The 18,313-nt window shown below is 45.4% G+C and overlaps 1 protein-coding gene across 1 annotated transcript in view; it reads right to left on the reverse strand.

The window, feature by feature from the left end:
* DSCAML1 (DS cell adhesion molecule like 1) overlaps positions 1-18,313 on the reverse strand; it is a 465,245-nt gene that overhangs the window by 4,547 nt on the left and 442,385 nt on the right. The window contains 7 exon segments of the mRNA XM_030221589.1: positions 1,100-1,294; positions 2,121-2,273; positions 2,762-2,880; positions 4,083-4,113; positions 5,012-5,167; positions 16,302-16,589; positions 16,932-17,120. Of these exon segments, the coding sequence (XP_030077449.1) occupies positions 1,100-1,294; positions 2,121-2,273; positions 2,762-2,880; positions 4,083-4,113; positions 5,012-5,167; positions 16,302-16,589; positions 16,932-17,120 (1,131 nt within the window).

An 18,313-nucleotide genomic window follows, 5' to 3' on the forward strand; every position in this document is an offset into this window, starting at 1 on the left:
GGGGGAAGCCTGCTGGAGACATGTGCATAGAGGTACTGTGTAAGGGTGGGTGGCTTCACTTTGCACATGCCCAGTGAAAAAGAAAGTGCCAACACACCTCTACATATGAACCACCGTGTCATACTGCACATATATGTTAGCGTGGCAAATATTTCTCTCGAATAACCCTTTTATACTGCTCTCAAAGGCCTGAATTTAGTAACTCAGATTTTGCCAAACTGAGGGAGTCTTAGAAAGCCACAGTAGCGAGCATGCTGAATTCTAGAGATGCCCATAGGAATATATGGGCATCTCTAGCGTTTAGTGCATGCTAAAAACGCTAGCATGCCTTTGTAAAAGGACCCCCAAGCTAACTTTCCATTTGGATGCATTTTCAAGCTTGTAGCAAAAAGTCCAAAACACAGTATCTCTTGATAAATTGGAGATATGTTAAGCCAGAACGCAGTACTGTATTAGTTTTGGTCAAGAATTACATCATGGGGATTTATTCAAAGAAATCATTTTTTTGGACTTTTCTCATATTTACATTCTCAGCAGTTACTGTGGTTTGGCTTTTCAGGGCAGCATATTGCCTTGGACCTGGTGTATTTCTCACGTTGTTTTCATGTTAAAATCCCCTGTTTACTTCTGTGTACTGTGGAGCAATACCTAATGGCTAGTACAATGGGCTTTGATTCTGGCCTCCTGCCGGGATCCACTGTAGCTCCTTGTGACCTTTGGCAAGCCACTTAACCCTCCATTGCCTCAGGTACAAGAAAACTTAGATTGTGAGCCCTCTAGGGACAGAGAAAAGTACCTGCTCATAATATGAAATTGTTCTCTGGCTTGAACTGGATGGTTAATTAATAAATGCCAGAATTAAATTAAATCGCCATTCATTGTAATCTAGTATGTGTACTATGTGAGTTAACTTTAGTGCTCAACTCCTTTGTGCATTGTGCGTCCAGTAATGTCTTTGCACACCTCATGGTAACTGTGTGCCTCTGCTCAGTGTAGCTTTCTGCATCAGCCTTTTGGGGGGGGGGGGGGGGGGGGCTACACCAAGGCGGGTCAGCACTAGTGGAATTGTGGGGTGGCAGGAATGATCTATACACACTACCTGTGTCTTGAGATAAGCTGGCACTGTAGCTGTCACTCTCTGTCACAGTGATTCCATGCTGTGACCCCACAGTCCTCCAGTCTGAGGTCACAGTGCGTGCAGGGGTTGAGGCCTGACATTTAGTCAGTGTCCATTGACTAGAGTAGCGGTTCCTGGTGCTATGAGTTGACTTGACACTCTTCCTGGAAATGGGATCTAGAAGGAAAGGTTCCAGGAAGAAAATGATGCTCTCCTGACTCTGCCTACCCATACACACATCTAAACAACTGTTCCCAAAGCACAGTACAGGAGCAGAGATGTAACTACACACGGACACAGACGCAGAGACTGGTCCACACATACATACAGGGAGTATATATTCAAAGGCTTAGCAACTTTTTACGCAAGTGAAGACAGAGTTAATCCTCCTAAATCAGCCATAATAGGCTGCCTAGATTTTTAGCTATCAGGGAGTACACATTTCAGGGAGCTTTTCAAGTTCACGTTTTAGTTTCAAGAATGTATGTATGTAGGGGCCAATGCCACTAATGTATGGCCCTTACAGCATTTTTTAAAAACATTGCTGGAGGTGTAGTGCATACACATATCAAGCCAATATTCAGACAATGCAGATAATTACATTGTGTTTAAAAATGGGCTGGGTTTCTGTGGGCTGAAAAATGTGTGCCTCCATCACAAGTACTCTACTGCAATTTACCCTATAGTTACACTCACTTGCGAAAACTGGTACACTTGAATACACGCTCATACATACCTGCAGAAACAGATACACACACACACAGATAAATGAGCTCACTCACGTGTACAGTCTCAGATACTCCCAGGCACATAAACAATTCTAATACATGCAGAAATATGTACTTGACTACATGCAAAAAGACACAGATGCACATATAAGCACTTGCATATAGACACAGGCAAACAGTCATCTAGGGAAAGAGGAATGCACATACCAGTGTATACATAATGAAGAACATGCATCCAGTGCCACCCCTAGACCCACACAGCCTGGGATACGTACTGGTTCCAGGTCGAATGTCAGACATATCTATGAGAGGTCCTGTATTCTGGATCAAGGCTGGATGATGCAGTGAGACACCAGTGCAGAAGCTTTGCGGATTCACAGTCTGACTGAATTCACTGTCAGTCACCGGGATGGTGGCTTTATCTTCCCCTGAAGGATGGAGAGAGCAGGAGTCAGCAGAAGCCACTCCATGTGTGACACTCTCTGTCTCTGCCTCATATGTATGCTGTGTAACAGTCTATTTGCTCATTAAGCCAAAGTCTGTTCTGAGGTTTACTGAAGAAACTGCAAATGCCAAATCTTTCACAATCTTGAGGTCACTTTGGTTGCGACACTGATAATTGCATTTGTAACATAAGGCATTCTGGATATGGAAGTCCCAACTTGTATTCTCTCAAGAGTTTTGAGTAAATATAGAGAACTACAGATCTCAGAATCCTCGGTGAAGGGGGCAGGGAAAGATGATAATACTGCTAAAAACTAGCTTATTGAGACCTATGAAGATAAACAGCTTATTCCCGTTCACAAAATGCAGAGGAAGGACTTGAATCTGTGCTATAGGAGGTTTAGCCTTATCCCCATTAGCTGCCCTCCCACTGAGCTGAACTTTTCTCCCCACAAGTGGTGGCAACACATACCCAGTTGCTTGATGCCCTCTTTATCTTCAATGAGCAGCTGGACACGGGGGATATCTATGTGTAGTCGGGGCCCCTGTGGAGGTCCTTTTACTGGAGTATCAAAACTGCGATTGTTCTTGCTGCAGAGGAGAGAGAGAGAGGTATGAACACAGTGCAAGGCACAGGCAGAAAAAAAATGACAACACTGTTTGCATGACAGTCAGGGAGCAGTGCCATGTTAGTACCCATCAAAAGCAAAGCAGAGATTGCCATGTCCAGGTATGTGGTACTGTTCAGAAACCACAAAAGGGAGCAATTAATAACATTAACCATAGCCAGTATCAGTGCAAGTAGGAGCTGTGCAAGCCTTCCCCTTATAGCTTTACCTCATTTCTCTTCTCCAGCACCTCCTACCATTCAAGTACTGAGCTCTCCCCCCACCAACATACACAGCCGTGCCATCACATCTCATGCTTGCCCTACAACACTTCCTTCTAGTCCAGTACTGACCTCTCCCCAACCAATCCATTCTATTCAAGTACGAGCCCCCCCCCATACATATCTCTGCCAATACGTTCATGCTGGAGTGGGCTCTCACCAGCTTACGAGAGCCGTTTGTTAAATTTTTAAGAATTTTAAGAGCTGGTTGTTAAAATAGGCCCCATGTGGCTACTTTAATAACCTGCTCCCAAAATGTGGGCTCGAGCCCCCTCCTGAACTCCCTTTTACTTTCCTGGCAGGGACTCTGAGCCCCACTGGCCAAATAAATACACTGCCACTGCTCCCCACTGGTTGTTTCTGGCTCTGAGCAGCAGGCCGAGACTTCTCGTGTATGCTCTGACCATGCGCGAGAAGTCCCGGCATGCTGCTCAGAGCCAGAAACAAGCAGTGGGGAGCAGTGGCAGTGTATTTTGGCTGGTGGGGCTCGGCATTCCTGCCAGCAAAGGTATGCCTAATGTGTCCACATGGGTGTGGGGGGGGGGGGGGGGGGGGGGGAGACATGTATTACCGCCCCCAAATTGCAGGGCTGGCTACGCCTGGAGAGAGAGCCCATTGTTAAAAATTTACCAGCACACCACTGCGTTCATGCTTGCCCTACTTTTTCCTCTATTCCAATAATGACCCTCTCCCTGACCAACACACACAGCTCTGCTAATGCACCTTGCTCCTGCCCTACAGCACCTCTCATTTTTCCAGCATTGAGACCTGCACACATTGTTCTACCAATGCACCTTACTCCTGCTCTGTAGCACCCCCTGCTATACCAGTACTGAGACTCAGAATGCCCATTGCTGTTGCCTTTGGCAGGGAATCCATACTTTTTAGATTCATAACATATTACCTGATCAACATCTCAGCCAAGCTCTTTGCATCTGCCATAGAAGCAAAAAGAAATATATGTTACAGGGTGAATCTCTTCATAAACGTGGTTAATAAATCCCAATAAATAAATAAAAATACAGGCAGCACATCTGCAATGCAAACAGGTTTAAAAAGCAATTGGGGTCTGGGATGCACTTGAGAGTACCATGGCTGCTTTTTCTGCTGCAGAGTGCATGACTGGGTCTCTGAACCCCCTCAGGGAAAGTAGACAAAGAGGGACTGGTTCTGCTATTTCACCAATCACTCTGAAATGAATCAGCTAAGACCATCTGTGAAAGCTGACCCCCCCCCCCCCCGTACACTTCACCCAGAGAAATATATTCAAGAGCACTTAGAATGTCAAGATTTTGTAGACATAGAAGCCAACATTTCAAAATGATTGGGGGTGCCAAACACATTACAAATTGCCCCTCCTTGGACACAATGAAGGAGTTTACTCAACATCGGGGGTGCTTAGCAACTAGTGGCACTCACAGAGCTGGCTCCTAGTCTGTAGAGCCAGGATCTCAAGGTTCTATGTTCCTACTCCTGGCTTCCACAACACAGGGGAATCTGCTTAAGCAGCCCACAAGAAATCTTCTACAGTGGAGTTGAGTTGGGAGCAATGAGAACAGACATGAACAGTGCTTTGTTGGCTCAGGATAGATTAGCTGGGGCAGTACATGTGGGTAAACAGGAGTAGCACAGTTGAGTAGAAAAGTTACTGCTCATCTATACAGGGTTTTGACTCTATGGTTGTTTTAATAACTGAGGGGAAGGTAGTGGAACACATTTACTGGACATCAACACTGTATTTGGTTGATGAGAGGTTTGTCACTGAAAAGGGAAGGAATAACAGCTTTGTCTACACTGTCTGCTCAGATGTGTTGGGAGGAGTCCCCAGCTCACCTCTCAGCCTCTTCAGCCGCTTTTCCTTTCTCTTCTTACGAATAAAAAAGACCAGCCCAGCTCCCAGTGTGGCCAGGATGACAGGACAGGCGATGGTGAAGAGCTTCTTCACATCATCCCCCTCCCCCTGGGCTGATTTGATGGGCGGGATTGTGCCTGCAGGTCAAAAAACAAGTGCAACAACATTAAGGGAGCAGGTGCTTCTAATGGTGGTGATGACTACAGTGTATTCTCCACCTCTACCGCCTGAGCTCAAATCACCTTCTGTAGTTCCAGCACAACACGAGGCCTTTTACTAAACTACATTAAGCATATAACACACAGTAACTGCTAGTGCACAACAGCGTTAAAGGGTTTTGCTGTTACGATGGAGTAAACCACACATTAAGTGCTTTTTGTGTTAGGGGGTATGCTACGAGTGGAGAAAAGGCATGGGAGGCATTGTGTGATTGGTATGCTGCAAAGAACGAACAGTAATCAGCTTTTTTGCAGTTGACATGGGACTACTTATGGCCTCTGAAATAGGAGGTGCCAAGTGTTTTTGCACTAACTCCAAGCACATTTCCATGTGGTTCTGCAAATTTAACTTGATACCTGTAACAGCAAATTCCGGGAACACCCACAATGGTTGCCACGTTAACTTTGCAGCTACCACCTGATAAAGTCCCATGTTAAGCTGCAGTGACTTAAAATTTTAGTGCGGCTTAGTAAAAGAGCCTGTGGGTACCTGCCTCCATAACTTGTGATCCCCTGAATCCAGTTTTTCTTAGCCAATGGAGTATTGATGTCTGCAGGTAATGGAAATAAACCAGGCCTTGGACCTAAGAGCCATTCCTCAGCATAGCCATTTCCAACCCAGTCCTCAGGGCACATCTAGTCCCATCGGATTTTTAGGGTATCTATAATAAATATGCATGTAATTTTTTTTTGTTACTTTTGTACCCTGTGCTTTCCCACTCATGGCAGGCTCAATGCGGCTTAATACATGCAAATCTATCTCATGCATATTCATTGTGGATAACCTAGTGGGACTAAGTGTTCCCCCAGGGTTGGGTTGGAAATGGCTGCCTCAACAGAACAGATTCCTCTAGCTCGCCTCACCCTGACCTCTAAGAAGATGACAAGAATCCACAAAGGGCTGCTTCTCTGGCTCAAAGGAGGATGAGGGTTAATGTATTAGTTGCTACAGCAGGTAAAACCAGGGCTGGATTTAAGTACAGAAAACATAGGCAACCAGATAAGGTGTCAAATTGTTAAGGCACTAAATTGAGTGGAAGAAGAACTTACTCCCACTTTTTAGGGCCATATGCCAGTGTCACTGTGGTACTTCTGGCCTTCTGAAGGTGAACAGAAGAAGGATATGGTTCTCATGATGATGGTGGGTAAATAAAAAGCAAGAAGGAAACAGGCAATGGAAGATGTCTTATCAAAACATGCAATCTTGTTTTTATATTTTTTAATTTATTTTTATAATCATTTTCAATCTTACAATCAAGCAATGCTTGTACAGAAAAGTTAGTTATTGTTGTTAATTACATAAAGTAAGAAAATTATGAAGAAATTACATTTAACAGATAACTGTCCTCAAGTCCACTCTGTGAGATCCAAGATTGCAAAAGTGGAATTATTGTATTCTAACATATTTAAAGAAAATATCACCCGAGCGATCCTGAAGAGCCATATTTCATTCCTAGAGCTATATTAACAAAAGTCAGAAGAATGCTTGGATACATAAGGAGATGAATGGCCAGCAGGATAAAAGGAGGTAATAGTGCAGGGGTGGGAAATCATGATCCTCAAGGACCACAATACAGTTGGGGTTTTCAAGATTTCCACAATAAATACAGTGGGGGAAATAAGTATTTGATCCCTTGCTGATTTTGTAAGTTTGCCCACTGACAAAGACATGAGCAGCCCATAATTGAAGGGTAGGTTATTGGTAACAGTGAGAGATAGCACATCACAAATTAAATCCGGAAAATCACATTGTGGAAAGTATATGAATTTATTTGCATTCTGCAGAGGGAAATAAGTATTTGATCCCTCTGGCAAACAAGACCTAATACTTGGTGGCAAAACCCTTGTTGGCAAGCACAGCGGTCAGACGTCTTCTGTAGTTGATGATGAGGTTTGCACACATGTCAGGAGGAATTTTGGTCCACTCCTCTTTGCAGATCATCTCTAAATCATTAAGAGTTCTGGGCTGTCGCTTGGCAACTCGCAGCTTCAGCTCCCTCCATAAGTTTTCAATGGGATTAAGGTCTGGTGACTGGCTAGGCCACTCCATGACCCTAATGTGCTTCTTCCTGAGCCACTCCTTTGTTGCCTTGGCTGTATGTTTTGGGTCATTGTCGTGCTGGAAGACCCAGCCACGACCCATTTTTAAGGCCCTGGCGGAGGGAAGGAGGTTGTCACTCAGAATTGTACGGTACATGGCCCCATCCATTCTCCCATTGATGCGGTGAAGTAGTCCTGTGCCCTTAGCAGAGAAACACCCCCAAAACATAACATTTCCACCTCCATGCTTGACAGTGGGGACGGTGTTCTTTGGGTCATAGGCAGCATTTCTCTTCCTCCAAACACGGCGAGTTGAGTTCATGCCAAAGAGCTCAATTTTTGTCTCATCTGACCACAGCACCTTCTCCCAATCACTCTCGGCATCATCCAGGTGTTCACTGGCAAACTTCAGACGGGCCGTCACATGTGCCTTCCGGAGCAGGGGGACCTTGCGGGCACTGCAGGATTGCAATCCGTTATGTCGTAATGTGTTACCAATGGTTTTCGTGGTGACAGTGGTCCCAGCTGCCTTGAGATCATTGACAAGTTCCCCCCTTGTAGTTGTAGGCTGATTTCTAACCTTCCTCATGATCAAGGATACCCCACGAGGTGAGATTTTGCGTGGAGCCCCAGATCTTTGTCGATTGACAGTCATTTTGTACTTCTTCCATTTTCTTACTATGGCACCAACAGTTGTCTCCTTCTCGCCCAGCATCTTACTGATGGTTTTGTAGCCCATTCCAGCCTTGTGCAGGTGTATGATCTTGTCCCTGACATCCTTAGACAGCTCCTTGCTCTTGGCCATTTTGTAGAGGTTAGAGTCTGACTGATTCACTGAGTCTGTGGACAGGTGTCTTTCATACAGGTGACCATTGCCGACAGCTGTCTGTCATGCAGGTAACGAGTTGATTTGGAGCATCTACCTGGTCTGTAGGGGCCAGATCTCTTACTGGTTGGTGGGGGATCAAATACTTATTTCCCTCTGCAGAATGCAAATAAATTCATATACTTTCCACAATGTGATTTTCCGGATTTAATTTGTGATGTGCTATCTCTCACTGTTACCAATAACCTACCCTTCAATTATGGGCTGCTCATGTCTTTGTCAGTGGGCAAACTTACAAAATCAGCAAGGGATCAAATACTTATTTCCCCCACTGTATGCATGAGATTGATATACTGCTTCCATTGTATGCAAAGAGCTCTCATGCATATTCAATGCGTTACAATACATAATGGAAAAAATATTCCCATTCTAATGTCACCTTAGTAACAGCAACATAGACACTCTCCACTACCAGACACAGTATAAAGCAATACAAAACCCTACAAAAGAACCCTTTTTGGTAAAACCTGCCAGAACTCAAACAGCAGAAACCCACTCTACAAAAAGTATTACAATACATTCTAGAACATTCATACACCTCCAACTGGAAAACAGAATAAGCTAGATTTCTAGAGATCCCTACACAGAAACTACATGCTAGAAGCATTCAAGTCAGTCTGCTTGGGCAGGGAAATAACTTGCTTACTTGAATGTAACTTGCCTTGAACTTGGATTTGGAAAAAAACAAGTAATCAAATCTACAATGTAGATCCAAACTCAAAGACAGGTCCTCACCAAATACAGAACAAATAACTGAAAATTAGAGACAAAAACTGAAATGGAGACTCTGCATGTAGTACAATACTAGAACAACAAATTCATTCTTGTATTGTGTAAAATTCAAAACTACCAGATGCACATCACAAAGTTGATATATTCCAATCACTAAATGTTCAATTAGAGTTTCTACTTTTGTAGTATGGATATTTTATTTCATTGGTCTAGTCTCTTTTTCCCCACTTTCCTCATCAGCCTTCTCCCTCTCCAGTCCTCATCTGATTTCCAGTCCTCCCCTCACCACTCACTCTCTCATTCATACTCCCAGGCCCTGCTTCTCTCCCTTCCCTATTTCCATTCTCCCACTTCAGTCTTCCAGTCCCTGTTCAACCCTCCCCCAAACCTATTCCCTGAGTCCCCAGTCTCTCTTTTCTCCCTGATCCTTGCATTCCTGTTCTTTTACTCAGTTTCCAGCCTAATCCCTGCTCACTCTCCATTAAATTCTTAACTTTCACTCCCCTCCTTTGCCCTCCCCACCTAATTCCAGTCTCTTTCTCTCTACATCAATCCTCCTGTCCTTGCATTCCCTCACATCCTCATATTCCCACTCACCCTCCCTTGAGTCCCTCCATCCAAACACAAGTTCCTGCTCTCTCCTCCCTGGGCATTATCCTCCACCCCAATCTCTCTCTGTATCTCTTTATTGAGTTGGAGTTGCAGTAGCTGGTGGGGGTTGGGATGGGGGGGGGGGTGGAAGAACACCCAAGACCTCGCTGTTCTGCTACATAGAGTAGTGAGTATTGCTTTCTCTCATCCACACATTAAAACATCAGGAGCTCCTTTTTGGGTCTGTCACTGACTCTTTGGGGGGCCCCTGTCCCAACCAACTGACTTATATTCTGGGGATAGGGGGCTGGCTGTGAATTTGCTGGTTCTGGTATACAAATACCATGGATTCCATAAATGTTGTACCTAAATCATACGGCCTCAGCTTCTCCCATGCTAATGAGTACTCAGTGAGCATGTGCTGTCAAAGACCAAGTGTTAAGCACGTTGGAGATCAAGGAATTATTTATTGGCCCAACAGAGACCATGTTTTGATTTCTGCCTGATTCAGGGGTCAGTTGTATTCCTCTCAATGATAGATAATGGGTGTAAATGTGATAAGTACAATCTAATAATCAGCAAACTGTTCCACAAATAAGGAAAATAAGTTGTAAGTAATTTTCTGCTTAAGTATAGGATCAGATAGCATACCAAAAATACTACTCTTGAGGAGAAAATTACTTATTTATTTGTTGCATTTGTATCCCACATTTCCCACCTATTTGCAGACTCAATGTGGCTTACAACAATACATCATGACAAGCGCCAATCAAGAGTAGATAAAACAATTGGTTACATAAAGAACAAGTGTAACATAATGGATATAATCAATTCAATAAAGCATACAGATTATCAAGTATAGCATTTGTGGCACAGTTTGCTGATTATTAGATTTTACTTATCATGTTTACATATACTCTGGAGGAAAGGAGAAATAGGGGTGATATGATACAGACATTCAAATATTTGAAAGGTATTAATCCACAAACGAACCTTTTCCGGAGATGGGAAGATGGTAGAACGAGAGGACATGAAATGAAATTGAAGGGGGGCAGACTCAAGAAAAATGTCAGGAAGTATTTTTTCACGGAAAGAGTGGTGGATGCTTGGAATGCCCTCCCGCGGGAGGTGGTGGAAATGAATACGGTAACGGAATTCAAACATGCGTGGGATAAGCATAAAGGAATCCTGTGCCGAAGGAATGGATCCTCAGGAGCTTAGTCAAGATCGGGAGGCGGGGCTGGTAGTTGGGAGGTGGGGGTAGTGCTGGGCAGACTTATACGGTCTGTGCCAGAGCCGGTGGTGGGCAGTGGGACTGGTGGTTGGGAGGCAGGGATAGTGCTGGACAGACTTGTACGGTCTGTGCCAGAGCCGGTGGTTGGGAGGCAAGGCTGGTGGTTGGGAGGCGGGGATAGTGCTGGGCAGACTTATACGGTCTGTGCCAGAGCCGGTGGTTGGGAGGAGGGGCTGGTGGTTGGGAGGCGGGGATAGTGCTGGGCAGACTTATACGGTCTGTGCCCTGAAGAGCACAGGTACAAATCAAAGTAGGGTATACACAAAAAGCAGCAAATATGAGTTATCTTGTTGGGCAGACTGGATGGACCGTGCAGGTCTTTTTCTGCCGTCATCTAATATGTTACTATGTATGTTATGTTGATCTGTCCATAAATAATTCCTCGATCTCCAATGTGCTTCCTGTGGTTCAACCAGTTGGTCTTTGACCATGCTGCTTGTGTCTTCTTACTACAGTGGTAAAAGCAGTTTATCTGCAGCTGCAGGAAAGCGTGTATATATCTGAATCCTGTTGGAAGCAGGGACTGCAGCAAGCAGCCTCACAGAAGGAAGACAGTACTGAAACTCGTGCATACCAGGCCAATTTACCTATGGGGCCCCCTGTTATAAAGGGCCCAGGCATGGGCATAGTTTGACTGTTTCATTTGGGGGTGGGGCGGGGCATATTAGCATATTCATTTGCATATTATATATACACAAATTAATATGCTAATATGGAGGAAGGGAGAAAGCTGCTTTTTTTTGGTATAACCATAATGAATATGTATGATATGTATGAGATATCTCATACATATTCATTATGGTCACTCCCAAAAAAGCCAGCTCTTTCTCCCTTCCTTCCTTCCTTCTTTCCTCCTTACCCAACACTCCCTTTTCCTCTCCAGTAGTATTTCCCCACTCCGTTTCCCATACCATGCCAATGTTGATCTTAGAAATGCATAGGCTCTATATGTAGATCCTTCAAGAGGTAGTGTGTCATGATTTAGGCTCTAAAACCCTTTCTGATGTTTTGGTGCCACCTCAGTAAGGCCAACACACAATCTCTCCACTGCAAAACACCACGCACAAACGTGTAAATCCTTCAAGAAGCAGTATGTCATGATTTAGGCTCTAAAACCCTTTCTGATGTTTTGGTGCCACCTCTGTAAGGCCAACACATAATCTCTCCACTGCAAAACGCTATAGACAAACTTGTGCAAAAACACACTCATAACCTTACCAAACCATAACAGCACTAATTCCAAGGACAGAACGAGCTACAACCTTATGCGTGGAAAGGCAGCACTGTAATTACACCGGGCTCTAAAACACCAATACACTACTCGTAAAAAAAACAAAACAAAAAGGGCTGCAAATACTACACAATAGCAGAATACTGCACCTTGATCACACATGAAAAACACATGATACAACAGACATGACACAAGGAACTGGAAATCAAAAAATATGAAGACAAAATACTGAACTGGAAAGTTACCTCAAGAAGTCAGACTCTGCATGCAGTAATACTAGAGAAATTGAAACTTACATGCAAAATATCACAGACGCACATTTCCAAAAGCTGGCATATTCCAATTCCTAAATTCTGAATAAAATACTTTTTTCTATCTTTGTTGTCTGAACATTTAGTTTTTCTAGTCGCTTTGGTCCCAGTGTCTTCTGTTTTATGCAGTGTCTTCTTTCCATTTGATATTTTTTCACTCACCATGTCCACCATCCTCCTGTGTCCTTATGTGTACTGTCTACCATCTGTAGCCCTGTCCCTATCCTTCCTCCAGTTTCAGCATCTGCTCTCAAAGTGTTCCAATCCAGCCCTTAAATTCACCAGTTTCCAGTGGCATTCCTAGGGGGGCTGACACCCGGGGCGGATCGCCGATGCGCCCCGCCCCCCGGGTGCAGCGCCCCCCGGATGCAGCGTGCCCCCCCCGGTGAAAGGACACCCCCCGCGAAAGAACCGCCCCGGGTGCATGCCGCTGAGGGGGTGCTGCGCGCGCCTGTCCTTTGTTCGTTCCATGCTCCCTCTGCCCCGGAACAGGAAGTAACCAGTTCCGGGGCAGAGGGAGCATGGAACGAACGAAGAAACGACAGGCGCGCGTGCCACCCTCCCCCCTCCCCAGCGGCGTGCACCCGGGGCAGACCGCCCCCACCTTGGTACGCCACTGCCAGTTTCCCCTCCATCCATATCCAGCATTTCTCCTTTCTCCTTACTCACCTCCCCTCCATCCACGTGCATCTACTTCCACTGTCTTCCCTCCCCTCCATCCATATCCAGCATTTCTCCTCTCTCCCTTCTCCTCCATCTGTGTGCATCTCCTTCCTTTGTCTTTCCTTCCCTCCATTCATGTCCAGCATTTATCCTCTCTTCCTTCCCCTCCATCCATGTGTATCACCTTCCTGTCTTCCCTCCCCACCATCCATCCATTCACCCCTGCCTTCTCCTCCATCCATCCATATCCAGCAAATTTCCTCTCTCCCCTGCCCTCCTCTCCATGTCCAGCGATTTATCTTCTCTTCTCTCCCTTGCCATCCCCTCCATCCATGTCCAGCAACTCTCCATTCTCCCCTGCCCTCTCCTCCATATCCAGCAAATTTCCTCTCTCCCCTGCCCCCTCCATCCATCCATGTCCAGCAATTCTCCTCTCTCCCCTGGCCTCCTCGCCATATCCAGCGATTTCTATTCTCTCCCCCTTCCCTCATCTCCCATCCATTTCAGGCGATTCTCCTTGCCCTCCCCTCCATGTCCAGCGATTCTCCTCTCTCCCCTGCCCTCTCCGTCCATCCATGTCCAGCAATTCTCCTCTGCCCTCCCCCATGTCCGATTCTCCTTTGACCCCCACCCTCACCTCCCATCCATGTGACTTCCCCAGCTCCCCCTTTTCAGTCCCCGAGTTCAGTTCCAACCCAGCCCATCCTTCTTGCCCTCAGCTCCCTGACAGCCCTCCTCTCCATTCCTGCTGCGCTGCGATTCAACCTTTTAAATTAAGTCGCAGCGACGGCACTGCCAACAGCACAGCAGGCTCACCTCCAGCCTTTCCCTTCCCTCTCAGTGTTCCGTCCTCGCGGAAACAGGAAATACATCATCAGAGGAAGGCGGGACATTGAGAGGGAAGGGAAAGGCTGGAGGTGAGCCCGCTGTGCTGTTTGCAGTGCTGTCGCTGCGACTTAAAATAAAAGGTTGAATTGCAGCGCAGCAGAAACGGAGAGAAGGTTGTTGGGGAGCTGAGGGGGGGGGGGGGGGGGGGGGAGGAGGGACCGAGAGCTGCCTGCAGCCGGATTGTACTGGCCCTGAATTTGGAGGGGCAATGCACCCCTTTGCCCCTCCCCCAAACTATGCCCAGGGAAGCTGCTTCATTTGCCCATAAACAGGCCTACTGGTGAGATCTCATTTGGAATACTGTGTGCAATTCTAGAGACTGCACATTAAAAAAAATATACAACGGTTAGATGTGGTTCAGAAAGCAGCTACTAGAATGGTCATTGGTCTTCATCATAAAGCAGATGGGGACAAAGAGCTACATATGAGTACTTTCGAAGTAAGGTGGTCTAGGAGACATTTAAATACCTCTAAAGTGTAAATGCACAGGAGGCAGACCTCTTTCAATGGAAAGGAAAGGCTTGTCATAGGATGAGGGAGAAAAGAGATAGACTTAGGAGTAATCTAAGGACATTTTTATTTATAGAAAAAGTGGTACAGCCTCCCAGTGTAAGTGATGGAGGTGAGGGCAATATATAAATCCAAGAAAGGACAGGACAAGTACAGAGGATCTCTGAGGGAGAGAAGGGGATTGAGCATTTGGTGTGGATGGTCAAATTGGATAAGTTTTCCATGTTTCTGAGGGGGACCCCACCCCTACTGGGCTAAGATCTTAAATCCAGCCTTGGGTAAAACTCATTTCTTCCCTGATCTTTAATGGAGTCTCTTCCTTTCACTCTGTAAATAGAATCCAAGGCTGTCAATAGAGAGTGGGCCTGGAGATTGCTCTCCCTCCAGCTGCTTCCCAACACACACATACACACAAGCAAGCCAAGCACAAGGAAGTAGCCTGCAGTGCTTTGCCAAATGCCAGACTATATTTTTGAGCTGCAGGAAGAAGTGCAGGGAAAGAGGAAGCAACCATGCCAGAGCCACCAAGGCAGCAAGCCATGCTTGAAAAGATATTACACTTTCTACCGTTTCTAATTTTTCTGCTTAAAGGGCCACCTATGTGGCAGTGTTGAATTTTTGCTCATAGATTTTATCTGGTCTTGCTGCTCACTTGATTTCATAATGATGTCATAATTCTTCTACCTGTGATATCACAATCCATTGCACAGCAAAACTGCAAAGCTGTCAGAAGCAGATGTAAATTCTAAACAATTTCTCCAATGGTCCACCACCATGAGCAACTCTTCATGACATCAGATATATTTATCTCTTTTCTGCATTTTAAAATTAAAACTAATTTTATGGACCCCTATCAGTAGTAATATTGCAAAAAAAACAAATGGTTCTAACTTAATTTGAGATTTATAACCTGCCATACAGTGGCAGCCCTACCTTTAGGCCAACTGAGGCGAGGGCCTCAGGAGGTGCTTTTTATAGACCGGCATCTTTCCCCCCTTCCTTCCTTAATTCCCCTCCCCAGCCTACCTTCTTTTTTTTGTTTTTCAAAAGTCGGTGGCAGCAGCGATCCCCATATACTGCCCTGCCGCCAGCACCAACATTTCCTCTGTACTGGAGGCCGCCTCTTTGACGTAACTTCCTGTTTCCTTAGAGGTGAGCTGTAGTACAGAAGAGATGCAGGTGTCAGTGGCAGGGCAGTGTATGGGGATCGCTGCCGCTGCCACCTTTTGAAAAAAAAAAAAGAAGGTAGGTTTAGGGAGGGGAGCTGAGGGAGGAAAGAAGGAAGGGGTGGGGGGAGAGTTGAGCTGATGCCAGGGGGTGGGGGCTGGGACGCCATTTCTTCCCTGCTTCAGGAGGCAGATTGCCTTGGGATGCCCCCGTTGCTATATACTCATTGGGACCTAGGTGGCCAACAAAGAAAGAAAGAAGACACAAATTCTTAATGGCACACGGGACCATTTTAAGGTTTCATCAACTGAAGCATTCCTAAGGGAAAATATAAGAAGTCTCAGCAGACAATAGGCATGCTGTGATGGGAAACCTTTTAAACCTAGCTATAATATGTGTCCTATGAAAGCTCACACATACATTTAGCTGAGCAGAAGAGGCCATTTTTAGACATTTTATCTGGGTGAACTGCTCTTTGCCCATGTGATTTATTTTGATAACTGCACTTCCTAATGATTCTATCCTAGCCTCCTTTCCTCTAGGGTATGTGTAATAAGGTCCTTTAATTTTACCTTGGAGGGCTTGGTAGCTATCTTCTGCCTATGTGTTTCTGATGATGTAACTTTCAGAACTAATCATAATATTCCATGAGTGATTACTCAGTTGAAGCCAAAAGTCTTGGGTTCAAGGGGATAGAACTTAACATTGCAATGGAAACACTCCTCTACACCAACACTTACTGCCATCATAGTCCAGTGTGGGGAACTTGGCAGTCTCATTGCCACAGCCAGCACTGTTGCAGGCTCTCATCTTCAGCTCATACCAGGTTGCTTCCCGTAGCTCTGTCAGGGAGACTTCACTGGAGTTGCTAGTCTTCAAGCTTTGCCACACCCAGTTACCCTTGGGGCGATATTCCAAGATGATGGTCGTGATGGGGCAACCTCCGCTGCTCCAGCCCTGAAGATTCAGCCTGGCATGTGTAGAGTTAATATGCGTGAAGAGTGGTTGGTCCTTGCTGAAGGAGGGCTCTGTGAAGGAGAAGGCCACCAGAAGACAATGAGGGCTGCTCTTCCTGCATGGCACTGAAAGATCTACATATATGCATGCAGAACAACGGACAGAGTGAGTGAAAAGAACCAACATTTCAATGCTTTAATAGAACAAATTGGCATGCATCAGCTAGGTCTCTGGGTCTGTCTAGCTATCTGCCCACAAGGGCAGAAATGGAGTACAGATATTTTTAGAAAAGGTGGACACATGCAGGCGGATAGCTCACAGGGATAGAAGAAGGGGTATGGATATGCCAGAAAAGATGGACACTTGTAGGCAGATGACCTGCTGGGACAGACATAGATGGTAGAGAAGGGTACCTCGTCCATGGGTCTTTGCTTCAATGATTTCACTGATCCTGCCTGCACCCACGCTGTTCTTAGCTGCAAGCTTCACTTTGTACCACGTGCCACACTTGAGGTTATCCAGCTTAAAGGAGCGTTCTGTGGCTTCAATAAACACATCCTTCCATTCCTCGCTGTTGTCTACTGAATACTGCAGCACGAAGCCTGCTCCAAAGCCAGGAGAGAGGTATAAAACTGTTACAAAGGACAGAGTCACTGACCCTGGGACAGAAGGCAGAGACCATTACAGAGAGAAGAGAAAAAGATTTTGAGAAAAAGGAAAGCCATTGATAGATTTTTTTTGTCAGTATATCTTCATCTCCCCTATCTTGTGATGTGGTCTCAAAAGGCAACTCTTGTTTCCTTCTGTATTAATGGCTTAATTACTGATCAGTTTAAGCTTTCAACATATGCAGCTGGTCAGATCAAGAAATCAGACTCATGCCAATCCCTGAAGGGGTGTCTGTGTGCCAAGGCCCCAATGGGAAGGCTTCCTCACTGTAGGGGTGCATGGAGATGTCCTCATGCCTGAGCTACACTTTCCCAGTCTATACAGAGGAGTGTGGTAGCCGTGTTAGTCCACTCTTAAGGTTATCAATAGAAATCAAACAAAATAAAACATGGAAAAGAAAATAAGATACCTTTTTTATTGGACATAACTTAATACATTTCTTGATTAGCTTTCGAAGGTTGCCCTTCTTCCTCAGATCGGAAATAAGCAAATGTGCTAGCTGACAGTGTATATAAGTGAAAACATTCAAGCATTACTATGACAGTCTGACAGGGTGGGAGGAGGGGGTGGGTAGGAAGTATGCATGGGGACATCAAAGCATATCATTGATATTCTAACAGGGTGGGTGTGGATAGGTGAGGGGAGGGTGATCAACAGAGACATACAGCTTTATGGTTTATAATGGGCTAGGAACCCCAGATCCTTGTTAAGTCCTTTCTGTTGGGTGTTAAAATATTCAATCATTCTGACTTCAAAGGTCTTACGTTCTTGTATGGTTTTAAAGTTACCTTTGAGGATTCTCACTGTGAAGTCACTGGTACAGTGTCCTGGTCCTGTAAAATGTTGACCAACAGGCGTGGGAACCCTGCTGGCACCAGTATTGTTCATATGATGTCTATGTAAATTGAATCTTGTCTTAAGCATCTTAAGGACTTAACAAGGATCTGGGGTTCCTAGCCCATTATAAACCATAAAGCTGTATGTCTCTGTTGATCACCCTCCCCTCACCTATCCACACTCAGATCCACCCCAGATCCTTGTTAAGTCCTTAAGATGCTTAAGACAAGATTCAATTTACATAGACATCATATGAACAATACTGGTGCCAGCAGGGTTCCCACGCCTG

Source organism: Microcaecilia unicolor, chromosome 12 (genome assembly GCF_901765095.1).
Source record: "Microcaecilia unicolor chromosome 12, aMicUni1.1, whole genome shotgun sequence".
NCBI classification, from domain to species: Eukaryota; Metazoa; Chordata; class Amphibia; order Gymnophiona; family Siphonopidae; genus Microcaecilia; species Microcaecilia unicolor.